Source organism: Tiliqua scincoides, chromosome 5, assembly GCF_035046505.1.
Source record: "Tiliqua scincoides isolate rTilSci1 chromosome 5, rTilSci1.hap2, whole genome shotgun sequence".
Taxonomy (NCBI): domain Eukaryota; kingdom Metazoa; phylum Chordata; class Lepidosauria; order Squamata; family Scincidae; genus Tiliqua; species Tiliqua scincoides.
In genome coordinates this window covers 27,882,607-27,907,562 of record NC_089825.1, presented here as the reverse complement: position 1 = coordinate 27,907,562, position 24,956 = coordinate 27,882,607, and the positions used below count along the sequence as shown (strand labels likewise).

The window sequence follows — 24,956 nt, the reverse complement described above, 5'->3', positions numbered from 1 at the left end:
TACAAGGACATCTGCAAGAGGGAACTGAAGGCCTTAGGAGTGGACCTCAACAGGTGGGAAACCCTGGCCTCTGAGCGGCCCGCTTGGAGGCAGGCTGTGCAGCATGGCCTTTCCCAGTTTGAAGAGACACTTGGCCAACAGTCTGAGGCTAAGAGGCAAAGAAGGAAGGCCCATAGCCAGGGAGACAGACCAGGGACAGACTGCACTTGCTCCCAGTGTGGAAGGGATTGTCACTCCCGAATCGGCCTTTTCAGCCACACTAGACGCTGTTCCAGAACCACCATTCAGAGCGCGATACCATAGTCTTTCGAGACTGAAGGTTGCCAACACACAGTTGCAGCTTCAGCAGTTTCCAATAGGCCCATAAGGGTGGGGGGAGAGGGTAATTTGTACCTGGGTCCAGGGTCAAAATGGGGAACCAGGAGAATAAGTAGGGGGCCCAGAAATTTCCTGGGATCTGATATTTTCCTATCTCACCTGAACTCACTGCCTTCATGGAATGTGGGGTGCTCAGCAGCTTTTGTGCTGGGCTGTGGCATGCATACATGACACTCCTTAACAGTGCAAATCTGGGAGGAAACTGGCCTGCTACAGTAGCTCTTTGGCTTGTGGATCCACTTAGCATGAAGGAGTGTACAGGAGCTCAGGGACACTGCAGCAGAAGTATGTTTTGGTACACACTGGACACTTTCCATTCTAGTGTGAGCCTAAATATAATGATGCTAATGATGATGCATCATGATGATGCACTGCCTCACCTGCCTCCCCACCCACAGCATGCCCCTGGTAAGTTGCATGTGGGTTGTGAGTGCTTGAGCACCTCCCACAGTGGTGGTGCTTTTCAAAGACACCATTGGGGAGGCACTGCATGCCTCTGGTAAGTTGCACATGGGTTGTGAGTGCTTGAGCAGCTCCCATGGTGGCAGTGCTTTTCAAAGGGCACTGGTGGGGAGGCACTGCCTCACCTGCCTCTCCACCCACAGCATGTCCCTGGTAAGTAGTACTTAGTATTGTGTATTGCAGGGGGGGGACGTTGTGTTTTACTATTTATGGCTGTTGTGAGGGGAAAGGCAACGTTTTGGAATCCAGTTTCGTTCCTTGGTTGTGTGTGTTTATCTGTCAACGTGCTTGTGCTGTCATACGCCCCTCAGGACAGGACGAGAGAGCGCCCTTCCCGCCCTTTCCCTCCCCACCCCCGCGTGTTCTCCCTGTTCCTGGAAAAAGAGGCACATCTCCCCCTCCCGCAGGAATCGAGTCGGCTTGTTTATTCCCGCAGCCCTCAAGAGCCGCCCCCCCAAAAAAACCTCGCTGCGGATACAGCCTTCTGATTGGTTCTCGCTTTAATTCGCACAGCCAATGAGGATCGAGAAGGAGAGCGCTCCATCTCTCCCCCATCACCCTTGCGCCTGTCACTGGACGGTTGCTCCAAGCCGAAGCGGGCGGGGCGTGCGGCACCATTAAGGGATTTGGGGGGGGGGGACGGGTACGGGTTGATATTCTGTCCTATATCCCCAACGCGTAAACAAGGGTAACGGGTCGGTGGGAGGAGCCAGAGTGGGTGGGGCGGAGTCGCAGTCCGGCCTCCAGCACGCCCCCCTCCACTTCTTCCAAGGGACCCGAAAGTGATCTCTAAGGGTCAGGAAGGTATCACACAGCGCGGGGGATGGGAAGGAATTTATGAAATCCCAACGGCAAGTGGTGACCGTTTTGACAGTTGGCCTGGGGAAGGGGCGTGGCCTTCCGCGTGGCCACGCCCCTCCCCAGCTTTTAAACAGGGGCCGCACGTGCAGGGCTGGAGACAGTTCGAGTCCTGTGTGAGTGCGGGGCGCGCGCTCTCTAGTCCTTTGTCTGCCTCCTAGTGTGGCCGCAACTTCGGCGGGACAGCCATGAAGGCCGCTCGCATCGCCCTACGGAACGCGGCTCCCTTGGCAGCCACGGGGGGCGGCGGAGGAGGAAGGGCGACCCGGGAGGTGGAGCATTTCTCTCGCTACTCCCCGTCTCCGCTCTCCATCAAGCAGTTCCTGGACTTCGGTGAGGGGTGGGGTGTGCTGGGCATGCAGCTGTGGGGAGGGGGGTGATGCCACGGTGTCTGGTGGTAGCCTGTGGAACTCCTTGCCACGGGGTCTGAAGCAGACACTAAAGCAAGCTTGGCTTGCTTTAGTGTCTGCTACTGGCTATGGCCCATGATAGTAGCTGTGAGCAGTGGCGTAGCTGGAGGGGGCGGAGCACTCAGGCTGGCAGTGAGGTGGGCAAGTGGACCCTCCCTTTGGAGCCATTCCCAGCAGGAATGGCTCTGAAGGGAGGGGCTGCTTGCCCACCTCACTGAGGCTTCCTGCCAGCTAGAGCTCTCTGCCCCCCTCCAACTATGCTGCCAGCTATGAGCCATGGACTAGTTCCTGCTTGTGGCTGTATGCCTCTCAATACCAGTTGCTTGGGGGCAACAGTGGTAGGGAGCTATGGTCTAGAGCAGTGTTTCTCAAACTGTGGGTTGGGACCCACTAGGTGGGTCACAAGCCAATTTCAGGTGGGTCCCCATTCATTTCAATATTTTATTTTTAAAATATTACTTGATGCTACTATGATATGTGACTGCATTTGGGGAAATGTTATAGACCTGTACTTTTAACAAACTAAGTATATTTTTTGACAATGATAGTAAAGGAAACTTACTTCTGGGTAAGTGTGGGTAGGATTGCAGCCTAGAATAGTTAAAAAAATTTTCCTGCTTGATGATGTCACTTCCGGTAATGACATCACTTCTGGTGGGTTCTGACAGATTCTCATTCTGTCTCAGTGGGTCCTGGTGCTAAATGTGTGCAAACCGCTGATCTAGAGATAATTGTTTCACGATAATTCGTACGGGGACCACCAGTGATATTTGAGGTGGTGCCTGGCGGTATTTGTGGAATCCCTGGACACCTGCCACCCAGCAGCAAGACCAGGAATGTGACATGACAGTGATAGGAGGCTCAGCTTGGGGGCAGAGCTCCGAAGCATGCTCTTCCGCTCTCAGAAAAAGCCCTCCTGTCCACCTGGAGCCTCTTACTGGTGTTTGTTGCAGTCACATCTGGCCTCCTAACCCAGAAGTAACTGGCAATGATATCATGTGAACTATGTGAAGTGGTACAGTGGAGGACAAATACTGAGAAACACACTGGTCTAGATGGGTTTTTGGTTTGATCCAGCAGGACTTTTCTCATAATACCCTGAAGCAGGGAATTGGGAACCTTTTGAACTAAGGAGGCTAAGGCTCATAAACTGTGGACCAGGAAGCCCCCCCCCCCACTTCAGATTTCTGAGTCCACTATAGACCCATCCTGTTCAGTAATATGAAGTTCAGTATTAGTTTGTTCCAACTAACATTGAAACTTGTATTAGTAACATTTATTTATATATTTACTGCAGTCGCAGGGATTTTGTGAGGGTTGCATGGCTTCTCTGGCTGGAGTATGTGGTTGCCCAGGGAGCCATGGCTCACTGTTTGGGAACCACTGATTTATTCGGTTGCATCCTAAGAAAGTTGGTCATGCTACCTTTTTGAAATCGAGTTAGTTGGGTGAGTGACTGGCTTAAGTTTAATTTATTACAGTGGGGCTTGGGAGTCCCAACTTTGTTAAGTTACAGTCTGTTCTTTCTTCTAACATATGGGAGCTTTTCTGCATGCAGTATGTTATGCAGTTTTATCCTGTTCTAATATTGGTACTGGCTTTGCTGTTTACTGTTGTCTTTGTCTTATGATGTGATTTTGTTTATGATGTTAAAATAATTTGCCTTTAGGATTTTTGTAGAAGAGTGGGATATAAATAAGTCAATACTAACTCGCTGCTGAGTGACAAAAGCTGTGGCCAATTAGCTGATCCCAAACTTCTTGGGCTTTCAGAACTGCATTTCCTTTCGAGGAAAGCAAGAGAAAATAAAAAGCATGTTGGTTGGGAGGGCAGTTTCATGCAGAGGGGCAAATCAACACCAGTGTTTGGGTTGATGATAGTTTTTCTTAAGAGATAATCCTGTTTTGTTGCTGTTGAAAGTCCACTGAAGTAAAAAATATGGATATACTTTCTGTGCAGTGTATCTCGTAGTAAATGCACTACACAATGAAATGGAAAACATATTTCAAAGTAGTGCACCTAACCAAATGACACTTAAATCACTATCTGTCTGGCTGTTGAGTTTCTTCCCTGTTTTCATAGGGATGCTGTTCACTCTATTTTGTGATCTTCACATCCATCCAATTTTCATCCAATGGTGTGATTCCATTGTAGCAAAACACCACAAAAAAGGTTTTGCCGTGCCTTAAATATAGACTTATTGTTGCATAAGCTTTTGTCTTATTCCATTACCTGTGATGCATAACTCTGATGCAATTGACACGGCTGATGAAATGTTCTTTTGCCTCCTCCCCTTCAAGAAGTGAGAGAACAATGAATTTAGCTATAACTTGTTGAGCATGGAGAATTCTGTCCACCTTTTCCAGATTGTCTTGTGGTGCAGCAGTTTTTGTACTAGAAAACAAGTGTACATGAAGCATATTTTTCAGGTGGTAATCCAGTTGTCAATTTGTGTTCTGTTGAGCAACCTCCTGACATAAGAAATGAAATATCCATGGCATGCTATTCCAATGCAACATAGTTCTTATTAAATCTATTATACAGTGAAATGTGAAACACATCACGACAGTGCACCAAAGACTTTTCTGGTAACAATTTATATTGCCATGGGTAGTATCATAACTAGCATTTCTGCCTCCAGGAATTCCTTTTGTTATCAAAAGGAGTGTTCTACTCATGCAAGGACCCTTTCCATGAGCAGAATGCTGCTTCTGTCCATGGAGAGAGCTCCAGATAGCAGACGCACAAGTTGGAGTGCTCTCCCATATGTCTGGGCCTCTTCCTGTTTTTTAATCTTGCATGTCATTTGAATCTACTCATGTTTGGTGGTGGTCCTCCATTCTTAATCACCAATAAAGCAGTAGCAGTTTTTTTTGTTAAACGAATCTTCCTACAAATATTTCTTTGTAGGTACTTATTGGCTGTTGTTGGTTCTCATTTTCTCATATTACAAATGCTAGAAAAATTCAAATCCAGAGAGTTCATTATACTTAAGAATTAAAATAAGACTTCAACTATTTCATCAGTGTTGCTTTAACTCAACAAATTTTCATCACTGTGGCGCAACACCAATCTTGCCAATAGTGATATGCAAGCATAGTTGTTGGGTTTTCACTATTGCTGACACTGCATTTGGCTAGTAACCTTTGAATGAGCCATCTAGTGTCAGTCTCTGCTGAAAAAGTTTATTGCTGATCAAGTACCTGAAACAAGACTTATTGTTGGATTGCATGTACAATATTTTCTGTGTCAGTGTTGAAAAGTTGCTAAAATCCAGCTGCTGCATATACCAATGTTAATATTCATAAGCAAATAAACCATGTAATTAATATGGCACTTCACACTGAGTAAAAAGAAAGGTCTTCCAATCCAAGGGACTTGCAGTCTAGAAATTGACCCAACAGAGGGAGAGAAGAGAGAGGATGGTGGAGGGCAGAAAAGCATGAACAATTATTTTATTCACTAAGGTACTATTTTAAAAACAAACCTTAAGTGTAGTGATTTTCTACTGTTTTAAGTTGGCTAAACATAGTTGATGGCACCAAATCTGTCTTACAAGTTAGCAACAACTGGTTTTCATTTGCAAGTACCTATTTTGTAAAGAAGTCAGTGATTTTTACTTGTAAGAAAGCCAAAAACAATGTAATATTACATCCCTTGATGCAAAGTAGCAGTTGTTGCACTTAAAATAAGCCATACAGCTCTTTGTGAAATCCAAAAGTATTTGAATGTTTCTTGTTGGCTTCTTTGGGAAAGGGTCATTGCTTGAGTGCTCATTCTTTGCACGAAGAAGGTCATAGATTAAATTCTGACAAATTCAAGTGGAACTGGTAAAGACAGCTGCTAGCAGTCAATAGACAATATTGACTTACATGGGCCAGTTATCCAAGAATAAGGCAGCCTCATATGTTCCTATCTTAAGAGAAAGGAATTGGGCACAGAGTCCACTTTTCCTGTCTCAGCTTTCCAAATCCTTACCAAAATTCTTGACCTCAAGCAGTGTAGCATTCAGGTGACTTTTCTGTCCAATTTGTGACAGATATATCGCTAGAATTATTTTCCTTAAGAGTTAATCTGTAAGAAACAACTGTTGCAGCAAGCTACTACAAGATTGAAATATAACCAAGTACCAAAGTGTTTTTATTTACATTGTATTCATTACTATATTGTTGTGTAGGAATGTTTTTAACTTTAATTGCTAGTTGCTATGGCATCTTTCACCTTTGCTACCAGCTGTGTAGCTTGGCTGTAGACTTTAGAGTCTAGCATGAACTGGAAAGTCTTGTTTCAGTAATATTATCAATATCTGTGTTGAAAATGTCTTCAGTGAACTTGCTTTTGTTTTCTAGGGTCAACAAATGCATGTGAAAGAACCTCTTTTTCATTTCTTCGGCATGAACTTCCTGTACGGCTAGCAAATATTTTGAAAGAAATTGATCTCCTCCCTAGTCCGTTGTTGAGCACTCCTTCAGTACAATTGGTAAAAAACTGGTAAGTGGCAGAATGTGACATAGTTCTGTGACATAGTGACTATGTTTGTCTGTCATAGTTCATAGAGTCATAGTTCTGTGACTACAAGCAATAAATATTGGTTTTTATACTTAAAGTTCAAGAAATGCAATTTTTGTTTTACAAAAGGAAAACATTGTACCCCTTATATTTTTTGGCCCCTTTATCTTTTTTCCTTTCTCTTTAGAAGCATGTGAGAAAACTAATCGGGCTACCTGATGGGCAGCCCAGTCCTAAACTGCACTGGCACAGTGGGGCTGCATGGCCTTTGTTGTATCCAACACAGTTTAGGAGCATGCCAGGGTTCTCCAGGGTTTATAAGGGGATATTTCCTCCTTACCCTGAGTAATGCCTCAGCCTGCCCAATGGGGCTACTCTAATCCATGCCAGCTACTTAGTGTAAGTCCAAGTAGCCCATGTAAGGCTGCCAGGCCCTGGCTAGAAGATAGGATACAGCGGAGACCTGCTCTGCGAATCCTGATCTGTCCCTATTCTGCTCCGTTACACACCTTTCCACCTCTGGAATGCCCTTCCACCACCCTCTCCCAGGCCCATCGCAACTAAGCAGTTCACTTACCTCTTCTGGTGGCTGGGTACTTGGATTCAGCACTGGCAGGCCAGCACAGTTCTTTCCACAGGTGCTGCCTACACTATATTAGTTGCAAATGTGCTTTACAGCACATTTGCAACACTCTAGGCTGGCACAGTGGCTGCTGCACTGGCAGACAGTATAGTTAGGACTGTGCTGTCCACTTGTGTTGAAATAGAATGGGCTATAGAACAAAATAGCAAATGGAGGTTCAGCAGAGTTTTTTTCAAGCTTGAAACAAGATGCTATGGCAGCTCATGTCTGTCTCTTTTGCATGTGTGATTACATCCTGATGGATGATGAACTGTACATACCAAGGTTAAAGAACTGGGACAGAAGTTTTACAATTCCAGATGTCTGCGTTTATGTATAGATCTTGTGCTTTTTTTTCCACACTTTGGAATGCATAATGCTATCATCCCAAGTGATACCATAACCTTCCTATAAGCGTTCATTTTCTCACAACAGGAGGGATAGTCTATATTCCTAAGGAAAAGGATAGTCTATATCCAGACTTGCATTGAAAATGCTAATTGTTTCAGTGCTTTCAAACCTGAGAATTTGAAATGTATTTAAAAATTATTTATCGATGAGAAAAATGAGAGCATTTTTCTATCTCTAAATTTGAGGATCCCAATAGTCCATTTAACCTTGTTTCTTATACTGCTTGAAGTCATTTTGAGTTAAAGCGTTAGCAGTTCAGTAACCTATCTGTGAAAGACACTTTTTCTGCCTGTACCGATAACCCAAGATTTACTTTTTTGTGAACCCTTTAACAGGTATCTCCAAAGCCTCATGGAGTTGGTGGAGTTCCGTGAGAAAAGCACTGATGACCAGAGAACCCTATCTGAGTAAGTTCTGCTGTATTGTGTTTGCAGAAGCTTACTCTGTTCAAAGGAATTGCTGTGATGGCAGGCCACTAACTTATCTTAGAAACTTGAACTTGATGTAATGCAGAACACAGATTACTGATTATATTGTAATGAGATAAGCTTACAATAGTAAAACTGACACCTGGTATTTCAAAAAGTGACACATTGAAATAAAACAAGTCAGCAATAAATTACAAACTGTCAAGATAATATTAGGATGCTTCAGTTGTCTTGACAGAATTGAATAGTGGGGGGGGGAGTAACCAATATCTGTATCTCCATTTAATTTTAACTGTTCTAGATCTTTTCAGAGGCAAACAATTCTTATTTCTAATTTCATTGGAACTACAGTGGAAGTGCAGCCTATGTTTGCTTTTCGGTATCTTTATGTACCAAAGTCTGAAGTTCATTTCTTCTGTAGCTTTATAGATGCAATTGTTAAAGTTCGAAACCGGCACCACGATGTTGTACCCACAATGGCACAAGGAGTTCTAGAGTACAGAGACTCTTCGAAAATGGACCCATTCACCAATCAAAACATTCAGTACTTCCTGGATCGATTTTACATGAATCGAATATCCATCCGGATGCTAATAAACCAGCATAGTAAGTTGAGTTTTTATTCCTGTGACAGAAAGGAATTTTGAACCCTTTGTGAAATATGTTAAGGGCTATTTGAAGGATTGTATTAGTAATTTACTTTCTGGCTGTGAGAAGAACAATAAGTAATTGATAAGGAACAGTATCATAGGTCAGAAGTGATCAACTCTTGAAAAATGGCTGCAAAACAGCTTTATATAATTCAGCTCTCTGATATGTTGAAATATGATACAATACCATATAAATGTCAGAGGGGCAGTACATTTAGTTTGAAATTCTGGAGTGGGAGATTTTGGAATAGTGGATGGCTTTTCCCTGCAACTATGAATAATCATTTGCCATGCAGTGCAGAAAACATACATTGGCAAATGTATGCGGGCAAGAAACAAGTAGATACTGTTAACTTTGCTATATTGAGATACTGTTGGGCTTGGAGAGGAGCCTGAGTTCAAAATCAAAATGGAGCTCTCACTGCGCTTGCTGTCTCCTACATAGCTCTTCAGCTTACTACATAGAATAGCAGAGAGGATAAAAATTGCTTTATCCCTACTATGCTAATCTGAGCTCCTTGGAAATACAGGTGTGATTTTTAAAAAGACTGAACACTTTACTTTTGTACCCCTGAGCAATTACATTGAACATTTTGAAAAATACTCTGATAAATAATTTTGTGTTCGTTCTCTATTTTAACAGCACTTATTTTTGATAACAATAACAGTGCGGGTAACCCTCGGCACATTGGGTGCATTGACCCTTGCTGTGATGTTGTAGATCTGGTGCATGGTAAGTATAAATTTATGAGCATCCCTGTAGCCAGTGTTAATTTTGTGGGGCCCACTAACAAGAATTGTAAGAGCTGTCAGTATTAACAAGTCCAGATTATCCTAGCGTCCCATTTAAATACAAAGTGTTCTGCTCAACTGCATATACTTCCATGTGTGTCATAGGGTGGCTTAAGCAGTGTCTCTGTTAAGCATAAGCATACAGAGAGTTCTTGGATACTGTGGATGAATGCTAACTATAAGGTTGAACTTGCCATGTAAATGGTTGGCATTGATTATTTTGCTTGTGTGGTCAATGAGATTCATAGTATATCTTAGTTAGAATGTATGCTACCTGTTGATTTCCATGTAACATGCACATATGACTAGGTACAAGATAGGAGCCTTACAGTAAAATCCACCTAGTCTTTTCAAGGCATACAGTGCCTGCAGAATTTCAGAGCTAATCTTGTGGTGTTCTGATTTATAGCAAATTAGAGTAACAGAAGATGTGCAGCATGAGCATGATGTAATACTAGATAACACAAGTAGCCTAATGTTCAAGAAACATGTAAAATGTATATGCAAGACAAATAGAAGGTTGTCAATGCTGTAACCTTTTATTTCTTGAAATTAATTCCAGATGCTTTCCAGAGTGCCCAGATGCTCTGTGACCAGTATTATTTTGCTTCTCCAGAACTAAAACTTACACAAGTGAATGGTAAGTTTTGTTTTTAGTCTTTTCCACCATATTAGATAAGAAGTCCTGCAAATCTGTTTTATATATATACCATCTGCTACTGTTCCCTTCTGTATAAGTTTCCCAGAATTGCAGGCTTCTTTAGATTTTTTTCCTCCCTAAAAATTGTAGACATTGCACAGTTACCTGATAACATCTGTCCATCCAAATAGCTCCCGGTAAATATGATTCAGCATTCCAGAATGGGGAAGAATATGACTTGGAAATATGAATTGCCTTATTCAACATCTACCAAAATGCATTAGTAAAAAAAAAAATAACATGGATATGCATCAACATACAGAGTTTGAGGAAAAGGTTTTTGATCATACAAGAGAGGCAAGAACAGCTCAGAAGTTCTGACCTGAAGTTCTGCCCAAACAAATGCAAGATTATTTGTACCTACTCAGAGAAATATAAGCATTTACTCTGGTTTTTTCAGTTAGAAGGTAGAGTACTATAGATGGTGATAAACCTTGCATGCAGTGTGAACTGCACTGCCACCTTATTAGTAGATCTTCCTAGAGCCCAAGCCTATGCATGTCTACTCAGAAGTTCCATTATAGTCAACGGGGCTTAATCCTAGGTAAGTGTAGATAGGATTGCAGCCTTCAAAATAACTACTGTTGGATCACCCATAACGTTTGGGAAATGAAACCAGTGAGTTGATTATTTCTTGTGCATCTTTCTGCAGGAAAGGCACCTGGACAGCCTATTCATATAGTCTATGTTCCTTCCCACCTCTTTCACATGTTATTTGAACTCTTCAAGGTTTGTGTTTGCATTTCTGCATTCAATTTCAGCCTCATTGATTACGCATGAATAAGTGTCTTGATTGTAAATAAAATGGAGAGCAAATTTATATTACGGCTCTTTCTGAGCACCTACAGTAACATATAGCTCTGCCAATATAGAAATCGTACAGGGAGAAGATGAAACATGAAGAGAATGCCCTTCAGTGTGTATTATGTACAATGGGGTTTGTTTTGCCATATTAATAGGATGATGGTAAATTGAAATATTAAATCCATGTATGTACCAATTGTGCACTGAATCTTTTCCTACTGTGAACATTTCTCAATCTTTAATTATATAGGGATGAAGAATTAAATGACACTTTAAAAGCCAAAATATTCTTAACCTTTAAAGTTCCTTCAAGTTTATATATTGAATAAAATTATTCTGATTCTTTGTTTCTCTTAGAATGCAATGAGGGCAACAGTTGAGCATCAAGAAAACAAACCATCTCTTGACCCAGTTGAAGTGACCATTGTACTTGGAAAGGAGGATGTATCAATTAAGGTAATTAGGACTGCAATCCTATATAGTACACACTTATCTGGGAATAAAGATAATACACTTATCCCATTGAATAAAGTAGGACTTGCTTCTCAGTAGACATGCATAGGATTGTGCTGTGGCTTTGCTTTTTCTGAACACCTCTGTAGAAATCTGAGAATACAATGGGTAGCCATAACTTGTTTGCTCTTAGAGGAGCATCATTGACTTAAATGGGATTAATGTGGAATTGAGAGGTTGTAGATTATAGTCAATTGCAAATAATAGAAAAGCTTTCTGGAGTTCATAGCAAGCTGTGTCCTATCAAAAACTGTTTTGGACAGAACTTGCTTATTAGCAAACTTGACACAGTAAGAACTAAAAAACAAATATACATCTGTTCAGCTGTTGCAGATGCCTTCAATTCATGTTTCTAACCTTTGTTAACCTGACATTTTTCTTAATTAGATATCTGATAGAGGGGGTGGTGTTCCAGTTCGGAAAGTAGAAAGCCTCTTCAGCTATACATATTCTACAGCACCCAAGCCTGTGATGGACAGCAACAACACTACTCCTTTGGTAAGAATTGAAGCCATGGTATTTAAGCTATAAGAGTAGAGGCACAGTTAACCTGGTCTACTGCTTCTCTTCTGAACTTGTTGGCACAAAGGATACCTCAAAATGGAGAGGCTTTCAAATAGAGGCTTGATATTTTCAATTTGTTCAGTGATTGCACCAATTCCTCTGCTATTTGCTCCAATCTAAAGAAGCAATCTGATTTTTCACTGAGAAGTGAATCTGTGCTAGACCAGTTTTCTATGAGGAGAGATTTTTGGTATTGATTATGTGAGTTCTCCATTGGCATCCAAAATGTAGACCAGACACAGGTTTACCATTTTAGAGAACTAACACTCTTGTGTGTTGGTTATAGGTCACTGGTAATACAGGGTAACTAACCCTGTGTTTCGTCCCCTCTCTAGACATTTTTGATGATATGAAGAAGCAGTTTTCTAGGAGCAGCCTATAATAGTTTAGTGAGCACTGAATTCTTTTAGACTGTGTCAGTGTCTGTAATTGTACCGGGAATGAAAAATAGAACTGCTCTAAGCAGGGCTGAAATTATGAAAATCCTCCCCTAACAATCATAGCAGGCATAGGATTTTGTTAAACTGTGCAGCATAAGGAATTTGAAGTGTACAGTACAATTGAAAAAGGACACCATTTTATCAATTAATAATATGATTTGTTTCTTTGTAGGCTGGTTTTGGTTATGGCTTACCAATTTCTCGTTTATATGCTAAATACTTTCACGGGGACCTTCACCTGTGTTCCATCTCTGGCTTTGGAACAGATGCTATTATCTACTTAAAGGTTTGTTGAATTCTGCTCTTAATTCCTTCCCCCCCCCAAGGTTGTCCATTGTTAACCAATTAGAATTTAATATGCTTTTTTATTGGTTTATTAGCAAAGTCTTATTCTTAATATTTAAGGTTGTAAATTGTAGCCAAATGGCATGTGAGTAAAAAAGATTGTCTTCATAAATTTTTGAACACTTTAATAAAAATAGTTCAACTACTCAATAGTTCAACTGTTCAATAGTTCTCAAGAAAAATGTTTTTAGCCTTTCACTTATAGCAGAAAAGACTATTTCCCAGTATTATCAGTAAACTACTGTTTTTTTGAATATGAGGTGTGGAATGTGATGGACTTCAGTCTCAAAGGCTTCTAAAATAGAGCAACATCATTTCTTGGCTAGCAGCACTTTTAATGTGTTAATCTAACCTGCCCTATCAGAATATTTGCTAATTAGACTCAAATAATACTATAGATTTTTCAGTGATAACTTGCTACAGACAGTAATTGGAATTTTTACAAAATTTGCTCTTCCTTTCTAGGCTCTTTCCACAGATTCTATTGAGAAACTTCCCGTTTTCAACAAGTCTGCTTGTAAGCATTATCAGGCAACTACAGAAGCTGATGACTGGTGCGTTCCAAGTAAAGAACCAAGAAGCTTTTCAAGGCAGAGTGCAGCTGCGTGATATCAGTTTGTGTTCAAGACACACTGAAAGGGGAACAAACCAATGTTTCAGCTAGGACTATTGAAACAAATAGCCTCTCCTGTCCTGTACCAGGATTTATGCAAGAGGGAAAAACTAATCATATGGAATATGAGATTACAGCATAGACTGTACATGTACGATATTCTGATATGGTATTTACAATGAAGATGGGTGTCAGGAGAATCAAAATAGGTAGGAGGTGCGTATATCTTCCCATTGAACTTGTTGAAATGAAGAATAGATGAAAGGACATCTTAGATTAACACTCCAGAGTACTAATGTTTTCAGACTTTTGACCCAGGGTGTGGTTTTCAAAGCTGTATGTCACTTGAAGTCCAGCACAAAATATTTGCTTTTCTTAGTCTAGTCACTAGCTATTTCATCCCAATTAAAAATTGGGAGTTTTAAATATATGCATGTTTTATACTGTATATATTGGATACAGTTGCAGCAAATGAAGAGTCTAGTTGAAAAGGTAGTGACAAGATCCGGCCCCGACAGTTCAGTAGCTTGACTTGATGGGGAGCAGACAAAGTAGAACAATGATACAATCCCATTTTGCTTGGGATATGGTAAATGTTACTTGATTCCCTCCCCCCAAAAAAGAAGCTTTCTAAGTGCTGAGATTTTGTTCATGGTGAAAGCTCTCACCATGGCGATGTCAAGGAAGTTATGAGTATGTATTATGAAGACACAAGTTCATCAACCATTTGTGGTCCATAGCTACATATTTATTTTATTTACTTTATTTATACCCCACCTTACTCCCTGGCAGCTTGGGAGGCAGGTACCCCACCTTTCTCCAAGGCAGCTTGGGTCCCAATACATACAGGAAAGAAAAAGCAGTATACATCGACGGGGGATCTTCAAAAAAAACCTTAAAATGCAGGCTGTTTAATTCAATCTTGCTGACTTGACTTTATCTCAAATGGCATTTGTGGGCATCTTTGAGTAGAGTATTGGGTCATAAGTAAGGAGGGAGTTTTCTCCCCTTGATAGTACTGGAGAGAAGAAGAAATCAAATTGAAAATTTTGGAGGGCATAGTTTAGAAGCCACCTAACATAATTTAATATACAAAGTGTTGCATCAAAACAATCTTTACGTTTTGTAAGGATGTGATGGTAATGGAGGATATCTGTAGCTGAATTTAAGGGCTTGAGCGATGTATAGGGTGAGGATGGCACAATGGGTTTTTTGTGAAGGGTTTATTGGGAGAATAGTCCATTCCAAAGCATTAAGACTCTTAACAGACAAGGAGTTTGATAAGGACCCATCTGGTGACATTTGAAGTCAGTCTGGTTTTTTAAGACAAATGTGCTAAAGAACTAATCCTGGTTTATTTTGAGTCATTGTCCATAAAGATTCAGTGTTAATGTTCAGTTGTGGCAGCTTCATTGCTGTCATTTTTGCTGATGTCCATTTTATTGTGGACATTGGGTTCAATTGAATAGGTAATCCCAGCCATGTGAGGCTTTTATATGCAGTTGGTACAGTGTACCAACAAGAGGCTTAAATGCTAACATTGTTGGAGTTATTGGGTTTTTTGTGCTATTGTAAATGTAGCTCAGATATGAGAACTCTAGAAGGCTTTTTATTTTGCAGAGCTTATTTTAGCTCTTATCATGAGGAAACGAATGTGTAGTTGCTGTGCTAATTGCAGATGCATATTTGGGTTGCCAGCTATTCAGCAGAATTAACAGCTCAGTCCAGTGTAAATTCCTACACAGTGATGCATTGGCACCCACATAGGCTTTGCTGCATCCTGCAGGGGAGTTTGGCTGCTGGAGGTTTCCTTGAGGTAAGAGGACTAGGGTAAGCCCCAGAAGCTGCAACAGGTAAACTCTGATCCATAGATCTGTGTTGGTGGATCAGGGCCAGAAAAGGGGATAGGATACTGTGTGTGCCAGTGCTGCCAATCCCACCCACCTCTTGGGCCCATTCTGCTCATGCCCCATCCCTGTCCCTTGGCTGAACATACCTGTTCTGGTAAGTGTTCATGCAAGCGCTGGCACCAGCAGGAAGGCTCTGGCCTTCCCAATGGAGTGACTAGGCCTTGCACTGTCAGAAAGTGCTTTATGGCACTTTTGTGACAGTGGAACTAGCATTCCACTGGTGCAACTAGCAGTTAGAATTGGGCCATTTAATAATGGAATGGACTTAATGCACTGCATGAACATTTGAGATATCATGGGGTATCATAGTAGCTAACAAGATAATGTTTATCATCCACATCTACTTTGTAGAATCAGAGATGCTTTTTTCTGTCAGTATATAAGAATTTGTCTGATTAGTTATGATAGATCATGTGCACTTTGAATGTATGTATTATACATGAGATTTGTTAGTTTTGCTAATACTTTGATAACCTGTACTGTCAGTCTATGCACTGTTTCTTTAAAAAAAACAACCAAAGGTGCCATTGTGGGATTCTGGTATCTTTCCTTAGTCAGTCAGTCCAGTTACTTTACTGAGTCAAACAAAGGCATATTGGAATCCTTTTCTAAAAAACATTGCTGAACTATAGGGGTGGATTCAACAGTCTAGAAATGCAAATTTGTAGTAGAATTTTTGTTGCTACTTTTGCATTCAGTGCACACTGCCAAAATTGTTTGTTTGCACAGTATAAGATATGCAAAATGGTTTTTGATTTGAGAAGACTGAAGTATTGAGACTACGGTGTGCCTTCTACTTCAGATGTGTTTCAGAGGTACTGTAAGCTTTGTTTTTTAAATAAAGTTATTTTTTAAAACTGTTTGACTTCTCAGAACCTTAAATCCTATAAATCTGAATCCATCTTATACTTTTTCAGATCTTTGATCTTTTCCCACATATTCCATTTTTCTTTATTTGTAGCTCATGCTCAGATTCCTAGATGATGTGCTCCAGGCTATTAACAGCACTACTATTTTAGCATTGAAACCTGGGTTCAGTTGTAACAGCAAACCGTAGTTAGTACAAGTTTGTTGATCCCAAGCAAATCATGGTTTATGCACAACATTCTACTCTTGAAACATGAAGTAAAGGTCTGGTTTTACATTATGTCTTAACCCAGCCATCAACTGGTGTTACGGAACACAAAAATGATTTAGTTTTAAGGGGCTAGAATTTGATTGATCTCACACTTGCACCCTTGTCTGATGTGCAGAGTAGGAGAAAGTTGAAACTTCCTCCACACCACAGTGCATGCACTTATACTGTAAGAACATATCCACTTGAACATCTGATACCAAAATGTTGCGGCTGAGCCCTTAAACCTGTTCTGAATGCTTGGGCCTGTGGGAGGTGGGAAAGGAAAGAAACTATAACTAGCCCTTGGGGGCCAAAGAATGTGTTTTAAATGGGTGTGTGGGCCTGGGTTTCCTTCATATTCTTTAAATAGCATTTGGGGTTGCAAAATGGGCCCAAAGTACAGGAGCTTTAATACTTTGCCCTAACTGCTGTTCCCAACTCCAGTCGTGCCTGCTCATGTGCTATTTTAATTGGCAGGAAGAAAAGCTTCTGTTGACATGAAAAGGATTGTTATTGGCAGTGAAATTAAAGTGTTAAAGTCAACCTGTTCCTGCATTTTCTGTGCCCTCCTCCCCAGATTTCTTTTCTAAAGGGGGGAAGGCCTGCATACATCCTTCAAATAACAGGCTTTTAAAATGGCCCTTATACAGGTAGGAGTCAGGAGAGAACTTCCAAGCAGACTTCTCTCAATGAAGGAAATTAATCATTGCTCCTCAGTACCTATGTGCTGCAGGAATTGGCAAACACATCAAATCCTCTGAACATGCAATAAATATTGGACAAAGTGAGGGGAAAAGAGCCAGGTAAGAGTAGCAAGAATAGGATAGCAGTGGATGGTTAGGCAGTAGAAGGAAAGAATGCAATAGCATGAGAGGTTTAGGGCCCAATCCTATCAAACTTTCCAGCACTGATGCAGCTGTGCCAATGGGTGCATCCTGCAGTAGGGGGGCAATTAGAGGCCTTCTCAAGGTAAGGAAACATTTGTTCCCTTATCTCTGAGCTGTATTGCAGCTGCATCAGTGCTGGAAAGTTTGATAGGATTGGGCCCTTCAACAGATTTGTAGTATGGGCTTTTGCAGGAGATACTATTGTTTCATATGTAGACCAAGTGGTGAAAATGCAGAATTGATTTTGGTCATATTTCAGTGATGGCCAAGAAAGTTCTCAGCTTTCTGGTTAGGGTTGCCAATGCTCCAGGATTGGCCTGGCACCTCCAGGCATGGGCATTCATCTCCAACTGACTACTGAAAGCAACCCTGAGATTTTAACATGCCTCCCTGGTTTGATGACATGTTGGGGAGCAGATGGCAACTTCACCCCTGGTGCCTACCATTTTTTTTCTGATCACTTTTCACTGATCAGTTTTTTATCACTCATGGGGCATTTGAGGTAGTACAGTGGCATTAATGGCAGACAGCTATCAAGAAGGGTTGCACTGTGCTACAGCTGCCACTGTCAAGGAAGGTGATACAAAAAAATGCTTAAGGAAAAACAAGGGCAACTCCCTGTTGCCAAGCAACAGTAAGCTGTCCCTGCAACTTTAACAGAATCCCCCCCTTTTTTTGCTGCATGCAAATCATATGCTCTACCAGTCACTGAATCCAAAAAGTCTTCTCACAGATTAAAGATTTATTCTATGTGGCTTTATTATTTTGCTTTATCTACTGCATGCCACCTTGCTTGGCAAGAAAGGTGGCATATAAATGTCTTAAAATGAATAAAATCTCTCAAATTTCCAGGTACAGAAACAGGCCCTCTCAGTTTGGCCCTATCCATTTTGTCACTTTACAGATGTCTCCCCTCCATCAGCACATCCTTATACGCTTGCTTCAGTTTGGCACTTTCTGAGTTAAGAGTAATTTCTGCTATTGCTTCCCTCAAGAAAGCCAAATAATGCACTGCAAGGGATTGACGATTCTATACGTGAATTGGTGCCCCTCAAAACTACCATTCAGCATGGAGCAATTGATGTGGCTATTTGTTAATTTTCAGGGCAAACACAAAGGTATCTCCTTGTTATTCTTTTGTCATCAGAGTTACTGCCTGGAGCAACTACTGGGAAATAACCAGGGAGTCCTGCATAAATATAGCTGAAATACAAAGCCTTTTCTTGGTGTGGTCAATAAGGAGGTGGGAACAACACAGGTAGCAGCAGAGGTAGAGCTGAGAAAAATAATTCCATGCTTAAAGGAGCAAACTTCCTGGCAGATTGTTCAATGACTCATTGATCCAGCAGAAGCTTTGTGTGCCTTCCGATGCTTTTGGCAAACCTGCAGGGTGGACGCACAGCTTCTACCTCCATTGTGACCGCACAGCCTGTCGTATACTAGCAAAAAGCCCCGTGCACCCTTTTTGTGACAAAGCTAAGTGGGTATTTGCACTGTTTAGCTAGATGGCGCAGCCAAAGAATTACATTCAGAATAGATGAGATGCGTTTAGCAGAATGTCTTCTAGTTCAAGCCCTTCTTTACAAAGAATTAGATACATTTTGTTTTGGTTAGGTTGCAAAGATACATCACATAAATTGTTTAATATCTCTACTCAGTTTTCATGTTAAATAATGGGGTCTCTCAGGCTATTAAGGCTCCATCCCTTGCAATGTTACCTGGAAAGGGGAGAATTGGAATATCAAAGACCTCTTTGTAGGAGAATTGCTTGATACATATAGCCAGTCCACAGATTTTCACAGATTAGGAACACTCAATAGAGATGGATGAAGCTTTTGCATGGACTAAATCCTAACTTGTGCTGGAACAGGGGGCCAAGTGTCCTGTGCTGTACCAGCACAAGGTAGGTAGGTGCCTGCTGTAGCACAACTAAGGGTAAGGGGATTTTATACCCTTTACCCAGTGTCCTGCACAGCTATGGAGCTACTTGGATTTGCACCAGTGAATTCACTGGTGCAGATCTGAACAGCCTGTGTAAGGCTGATTGGGCCAGGAGTGGGGGTTAGGCCTAAGGTGCAGCAGCTGATCCAGCCCCCCTCCTGGGCCTGATTCGCCTCTTGGTCCACCTGTCCTGAAAACGCCCTATGTTTATGTTCCATTGTCTCCCTTGCCTTCCACCTTCTAGCCACCAGTCGTCCTCATTTTGCCTTTGGTCAATAAGAATATGCACCTGGTGAGGTTGTAATCCACAAACGTTAGTGCTACAATTTGGTTAGCATTTAAGATGTCACAAGATTTCTTTGTAGCAAGTAGCTCCAGTAGAGGTGTCACAATTTACACCAGTGTTTCTCACACATTTAGCACCAGGACCTACTTTTTAGAATGAGAATCTATCAGAACCCATCGGAAGTGATGTCATGACTGGAAGTGACATCATCAAGCAGGAAAATTTTTTCACAGTCCTAGGCTATAGTCCTTCCCACACTTACCAGAAGTAAGTCCCATTTACTATCATTGTTAAAAGATTATACATAGTAGCTTGTTAAAAGTACTCGTCTGTAACATTTCCCCAAATGCAGTCACATACCACAGGAGCATCAAGTCTAATGTATTAAAAATAAAATATTGAAATGAATGAGCATCCACCTGAAACTGGCTTGCAACCCATCTAGTGGGTCCCAACCCACAGTTTGAGAAACACTGATTTACACTGAAGCATCTTCTCAAACGGGGAAAGTGAAATAGCAAAAGAAAAATTAATCACAGTAAAAAAAAATTATCTTGGAAACAAAATCTTCCCATTGGGACAGATCAGAATTGAAGCCTGCTCCTGCATTAGCCAAGCAGCATAAGTCTTTCAGCCTATGAGAGGGTCATCCAATCCAACTGAAATTCAAAAAGGTTTCTTAGGGGTAATTCATTCATTTTCTGGCAGTTTATAGTTCATCCTTTTTTAGGCAGGGTCATGTTGCCCCTTGCCAGACCTATCCAGTTTTTACTCATTCGTACTTGAACAGGACCATAGATTTATAATCAAGAGGATGCTTCACTTGTATGTTATCCTTCTTGTCTCCAGGAGCTGACCATGCTTCATTCTCTACAGAAGATATATGTTCTCCACCCCTGAGGGCCAGCCTGCAGGAGTAAAGTCTTGTCTTTAAATCACCATCTACACAGATTGCCATCAGGGTAAACTAGCACGCAATTACAGGCTCTTCAATTTCTTCACAAAAAGGCAGGAATCTGTTATTGGAGAAAAGAATAGATTTTCCCAAGAGTTCCGCCCTTTTCTGATTGCTCCAGAAAGAAGACATGCTCTTTCTGTATGTTTAGGGAAGATATTGACTTCTCTGGCAGGATCAAACTAAAATGAGTACTTCTCTTGTATTGTTATCAGTTTTGTTTACACTAGGACCAACCAAATAGAGAAGTGGTGAACATTTATGGTATCTTCTATTATTAGGGCAGACAATCTCAAACTGTGTCTTAGTGAAACTCTCAAAGTCAACAGAAGAACATGTTCATGCATCTACAAGAGTCGCTGGTATAAAGCATTGATTCCTGCACCAAATTCTGTAGGCGGAATAATTGTATTATAAAATCAAATGTTTACCTCTGTTCTGCTCGGAAAACCCCTATTCCCTGCAGAATTTGGGGCAGGGTTGCATCAGGTAATGGAGGGGAGGAGGGATGAGTTGAGAAGAGCTGCCCAGAGCTTTTGCAGATTAATCTGGAACCTTGAGATATGCCCGGAAGACCAAACGGAGCCAGTGCAAATATTGGAACATTGATGGAATATGCTCTGTGGTTGATTTGCCCTATGAAGAAGCAGGAATGAGCTTTCGAACAGTTGTCAAGGGTAGCCCCATACACAGCATGTTACAGTATTTAACTGTGCACTGATGAAGGCATGAATTATGTTTGTCAGATCACCATTTGATAGAAATGGGTATGGTCTGCTCATCAGGGGAAGCTAGTGGAAAATGTGCTAAGGATAGAAACCTACAGCATCGAGGACACAACACTGTTTATGGGAGTCCTAACTTCCCTTAGGTCCCAGGGTATTCTTGAATTCTGCTCATTTCTTTCACTTTGAGCCATTTTGGATGCTCCAAAGAAGAAGAGAGCTTATTTTTCAATGACTTATTATTCCTCTCTCCATGCTTCCAGACAAAGGAGGAGCCATAGTGGGCAAGGATTTCCTGGGGCTACCATTTCTCCAAGTGGTCCTGCCACCTTACTTCAGCCATATCCTGAGCAGCAGGGCATGCATGGAATGAACCCACAAGCAGGTTAAGATGGTTGAGCCAGGCAAAGATGCATTGTTTAATCACAAGGTGGTAGAAGAAGCAACATACTGAGGAAGTTAAAATTCATTAAGCATCATATTTACATAGTGGTAGAGAGGAGAAGAAACAGTTAAAATAGCTGCCATGATGCATTTAACACAGAGATGAGGTCAGAGATGAGGTCAGGGAAGAATCTGATTTTTTCCCTATGAGCTAAGAATCATAGCCAGAAGTAGAGCACTTGTTTGCATGTACCAGGTCCCAAGTTCAATCCTGACATCTCCAGGAAAGGACCCTGAAGCCCAGGGAGAGCTTCGTAAACAATACTGAGCTCAGGGGTGGCCTTAGGAGCTATGGGGCCCGATTGGAAACATTTTTTGCAGGGCCCCAAGTTCACAGCCAAGTTCTGTAGAATCTTAGATATATAAATAAAATATAGACTTTGTGGTAGAATGGAAAGCAATCAAAATGTGAGTTTAAAAAGTGCATGTGTGTTAATGAACCAAATGAATATAAGCACATTTTAATATAAAATTGCGTGTATGTGAACATATAAGGGCGCAATCCTATCCTGCGCTGAAACAGGCAAGCCAAGAGGCTTGTGCTGTTTCCAGCGCAGGATAGGGGCCTGAAGTAGCTCAGTCAGAGGTAAGGGGAAAAGTTTCCCCTTACCTCTGGGTAAGGAATGCTGGCCCGTATGGGTCTCCTCAGACTTGCGCCACCTCCTTAGGTGGCACAAGTCTGAGGAAAGCGGAGACTCCTGTTCCCCACCCACTTGTCCCCAAGAATGCCCACAACCTGCCCTCTCCCCACCCAGGAACACCTCCCTCCCACCTCCTCCCCGCCCATCCCATAGTCTTGCATCAGCCCAGCTGGGCCAATGCAAGGCTTGCCATGGAAGCCAGAGCGGAAGCTTGTGTCAGCCTCCACAGGCCGGCACACCTCCATGCGCTGGCCCAACCTACTCCTGAGGAGGCGCAAATGTGCTTTATGGCACGTTTGCAACTCTCTTGGGCTGGCGCAAGTCCAACCCAACTCATTTTCTGGATTGCGCCAGAGTAAGTAAACTAACAAAATGTGTAGATTACCTTTGAAAAGTAAATAGACAGAAAATCACCTGTTTTACTGACTGTGAAATGATTTCCTAAAAATATTGATTTTATTTTTTATTTAGAAAAAAAATCAAAATGTCCGTTGCAATATGTTGTTGTATATATTTGACAAGACCAGAGTAGATTACCTAACATGGGGGTCCCTTAGGCGCGTAGTCCAATTAGTTGAAAGCCAGCCCTGACTGAGCTAGATGGATCAATGACTCTGTGCTGTCCTTTAAAACAACCACCGTGCCCTTGGAGAACCAAGGTTCCTTCGGTTGGATAGAACCCAGACACTCAGCAATAAACATCTGAAAATTCTGTGAAAGTGGAGATCTGGCACCTATTTGCCCTCCTTAAGTCTCTCCTTTTTCTGGGTCTTTTTCCAACAAACTATGGTAGCAGTAGGAAACCTGCATATATGTGTAAGCAGGATGAGAAGGCTTCATCACAATGGATAACAGCCGCATGGCTTCTGTTTATGCTGCACAGTTAGGCCTTCTCCAAAGAAAGGATTAAGAGTCTCCCAATGCCTGACAATGTGGGAGCCAGTTTCATCATAAAGCCGGAAGATTATTCCAGCTGTTTTGAGGCTTCAAGCCTAAAAAAAAAAAAAAAAAAGTTAAGCCTTCCTCCCATTTGGTACCTCTTAGCTCTAGGCTCTCGGAAAACAAATGGACTGGTTTAAAGTAAAGGGCAGATCAGCAGTAGACTCTTTGAGATGAGCAGGGGTGACAAACAAAAAAAAAATAAACTTCTGCTAAAGACAATGATGTAAAGCTACCAAGTTACCAAACCATTAAAAATAACCTTCAAGAGGGAACAGGAGCTGGTTCTCTGCCAGTAGCCACTGTTTCTGCTTTGTTCTGGTTTTTTCCCCCCTTAGAGTTTTCCATCCCTTATTGAGAGGGGAGGGAAGGTCAGGGGGGTGGGACACTCATGCTTGGTAAACATGCGCTGCTTCTCTGTGCAGCCAGCTGACTAAGCCGCAGCGGTTTCTTTCTGGGCATTGTTCTGCATTCTCCCAAGTATATGGGACTAAAGAGAAAGAGAACAACGTGTTCCCTACCGATTGCACAAAGAGCTTGAAAACATGTTTATGTGAGACGGCTGCAAAAGGCTTAGTCACTGAGTAGCACGCTCCACCCCCACCCCCGTCCTCCAAACCTGCGGAGGAACTCCTTGAAAGTCAAAGCAGAGGCACATTAAACTCCCATTTGCCTCTAGCATGTTTGGTCTGTGGCCTACTTCGTGCTTTTATCTGTTGACATTAATGCACCCAGGTTACTTTACATAACGCTGCACACTGATCTTTGCAGCAACGCATCTCAGTGTGTGCGTGTCTAGTCTGGATGGATAAAGATTACAATTCAAAAGAGTACAATTCATTTGGGGGAGGCTATTTTGCCCCCCCCCATGTCTTATTATCCTTCACCATGCGCTTCCAAGAGGGATACATCCTGGCATTCCCAGCTAGAGGCACAGAGATATCACACCATGGGAAAAACAGCTGCAAGCCTGCTTTCTGATGGTGTGTTTTCAGGAGACACTGCCCTTCCACCCACCCACCCCCAGCTCCTGGAAGTAATTGCAAACTGAGATGATAGAGTGGGCTATACCACTTTGGAACAGATGTTAGGAATACCACTTTTGAACGTTCCTTCGTGTAAAAATCAAAAACCCCAACCTTCCCTGCAATCTATTTTTTCCATCAGGAAGAAAGATTCTGGCCTTATGCTGGTTTTCTGTTTGTGTGGGGCTTTTAAGACAGTAGTATTTAAATCACACGTGATGGGCTGTCACTTCAACACCAACCTTCCTTCCACCCACCCACCAATTGCGTGGAGTGGAACAGTGTGCCAGAAATGAGTGGGACACAAGCACACACCAATGTGTCTCATCACATAGTGGGAAAGGTCAGTGGATGTTTTTGTCTAACCTGACCCAGTGCCTCTTTCCCTCGTCACTGGATAACTGCAGCTTTCCATTCTCAGATTGGGACAAGGAGCAGAGTTCTGCAAGAGATGGGAGATTCCAAGCCAGGGTTAAGCCCCAGTCCTACACCTTTTAGATACTGAATGCTGAAGGCAGAGGTTTTTCAGAAATAGTTTATGAAGAAGATAGCAGGCATGATTTATCTATGTTATGTGGGGGGGGGGG

At 41.9% G+C, this 24,956-nt stretch overlaps 1 protein-coding gene across 1 annotated transcript; it reads left to right on the top strand.

Annotated features, from left to right (window-relative positions):
- Positions 1 to 1,640: 1,640 nt before the first annotated feature.
- PDK4 (pyruvate dehydrogenase kinase 4) lies at positions 1,641 to 16,269 on the top strand. The gene is made up of 11 exons (XM_066627274.1): positions 1,641 to 2,031; positions 6,458 to 6,599; positions 7,986 to 8,057; positions 8,500 to 8,684; positions 9,372 to 9,461; positions 10,083 to 10,160; positions 10,873 to 10,949; positions 11,382 to 11,480; positions 11,925 to 12,035; positions 12,714 to 12,827; positions 13,352 to 16,269. Exons 1-11 carry the CDS (start codon positions 1,887 to 1,889, stop codon positions 13,493 to 13,495), a joined length of 1,257 nt encoding a protein of 418 aa, XP_066483371.1. The 5' UTR covers positions 1,641 to 1,886; the 3' UTR covers positions 13,496 to 16,269.
- The last annotated feature ends 8,687 nt before the right edge of the window (positions 16,270 to 24,956 follow it).

What these genes read in the sequence shown, in the direction of transcription:
- PDK4 (XM_066627274.1), top strand. Translation starts at nt 1,887, where the DNA reads ATGAAGGCCGCTCGCATCGCCCTACGGAACGCGGCTCCCTTGGCAGCC. An exon ending in GACCAGAGAACCCTATCTGA is followed by an intron (nt 8,058 to 8,499) that starts GTAAGTTCTGCT and finishes TTTCTTCTGTAG; the next exon opens with CTTTATAGATGCAATTGTTA. An exon ending in AAAACTTACACAAGTGAATG is followed by an intron (nt 10,161 to 10,872) that starts GTAAGTTTTGTT and finishes ATCTTTCTGCAG; the next exon opens with GAAAGGCACCTGGACAGCCT.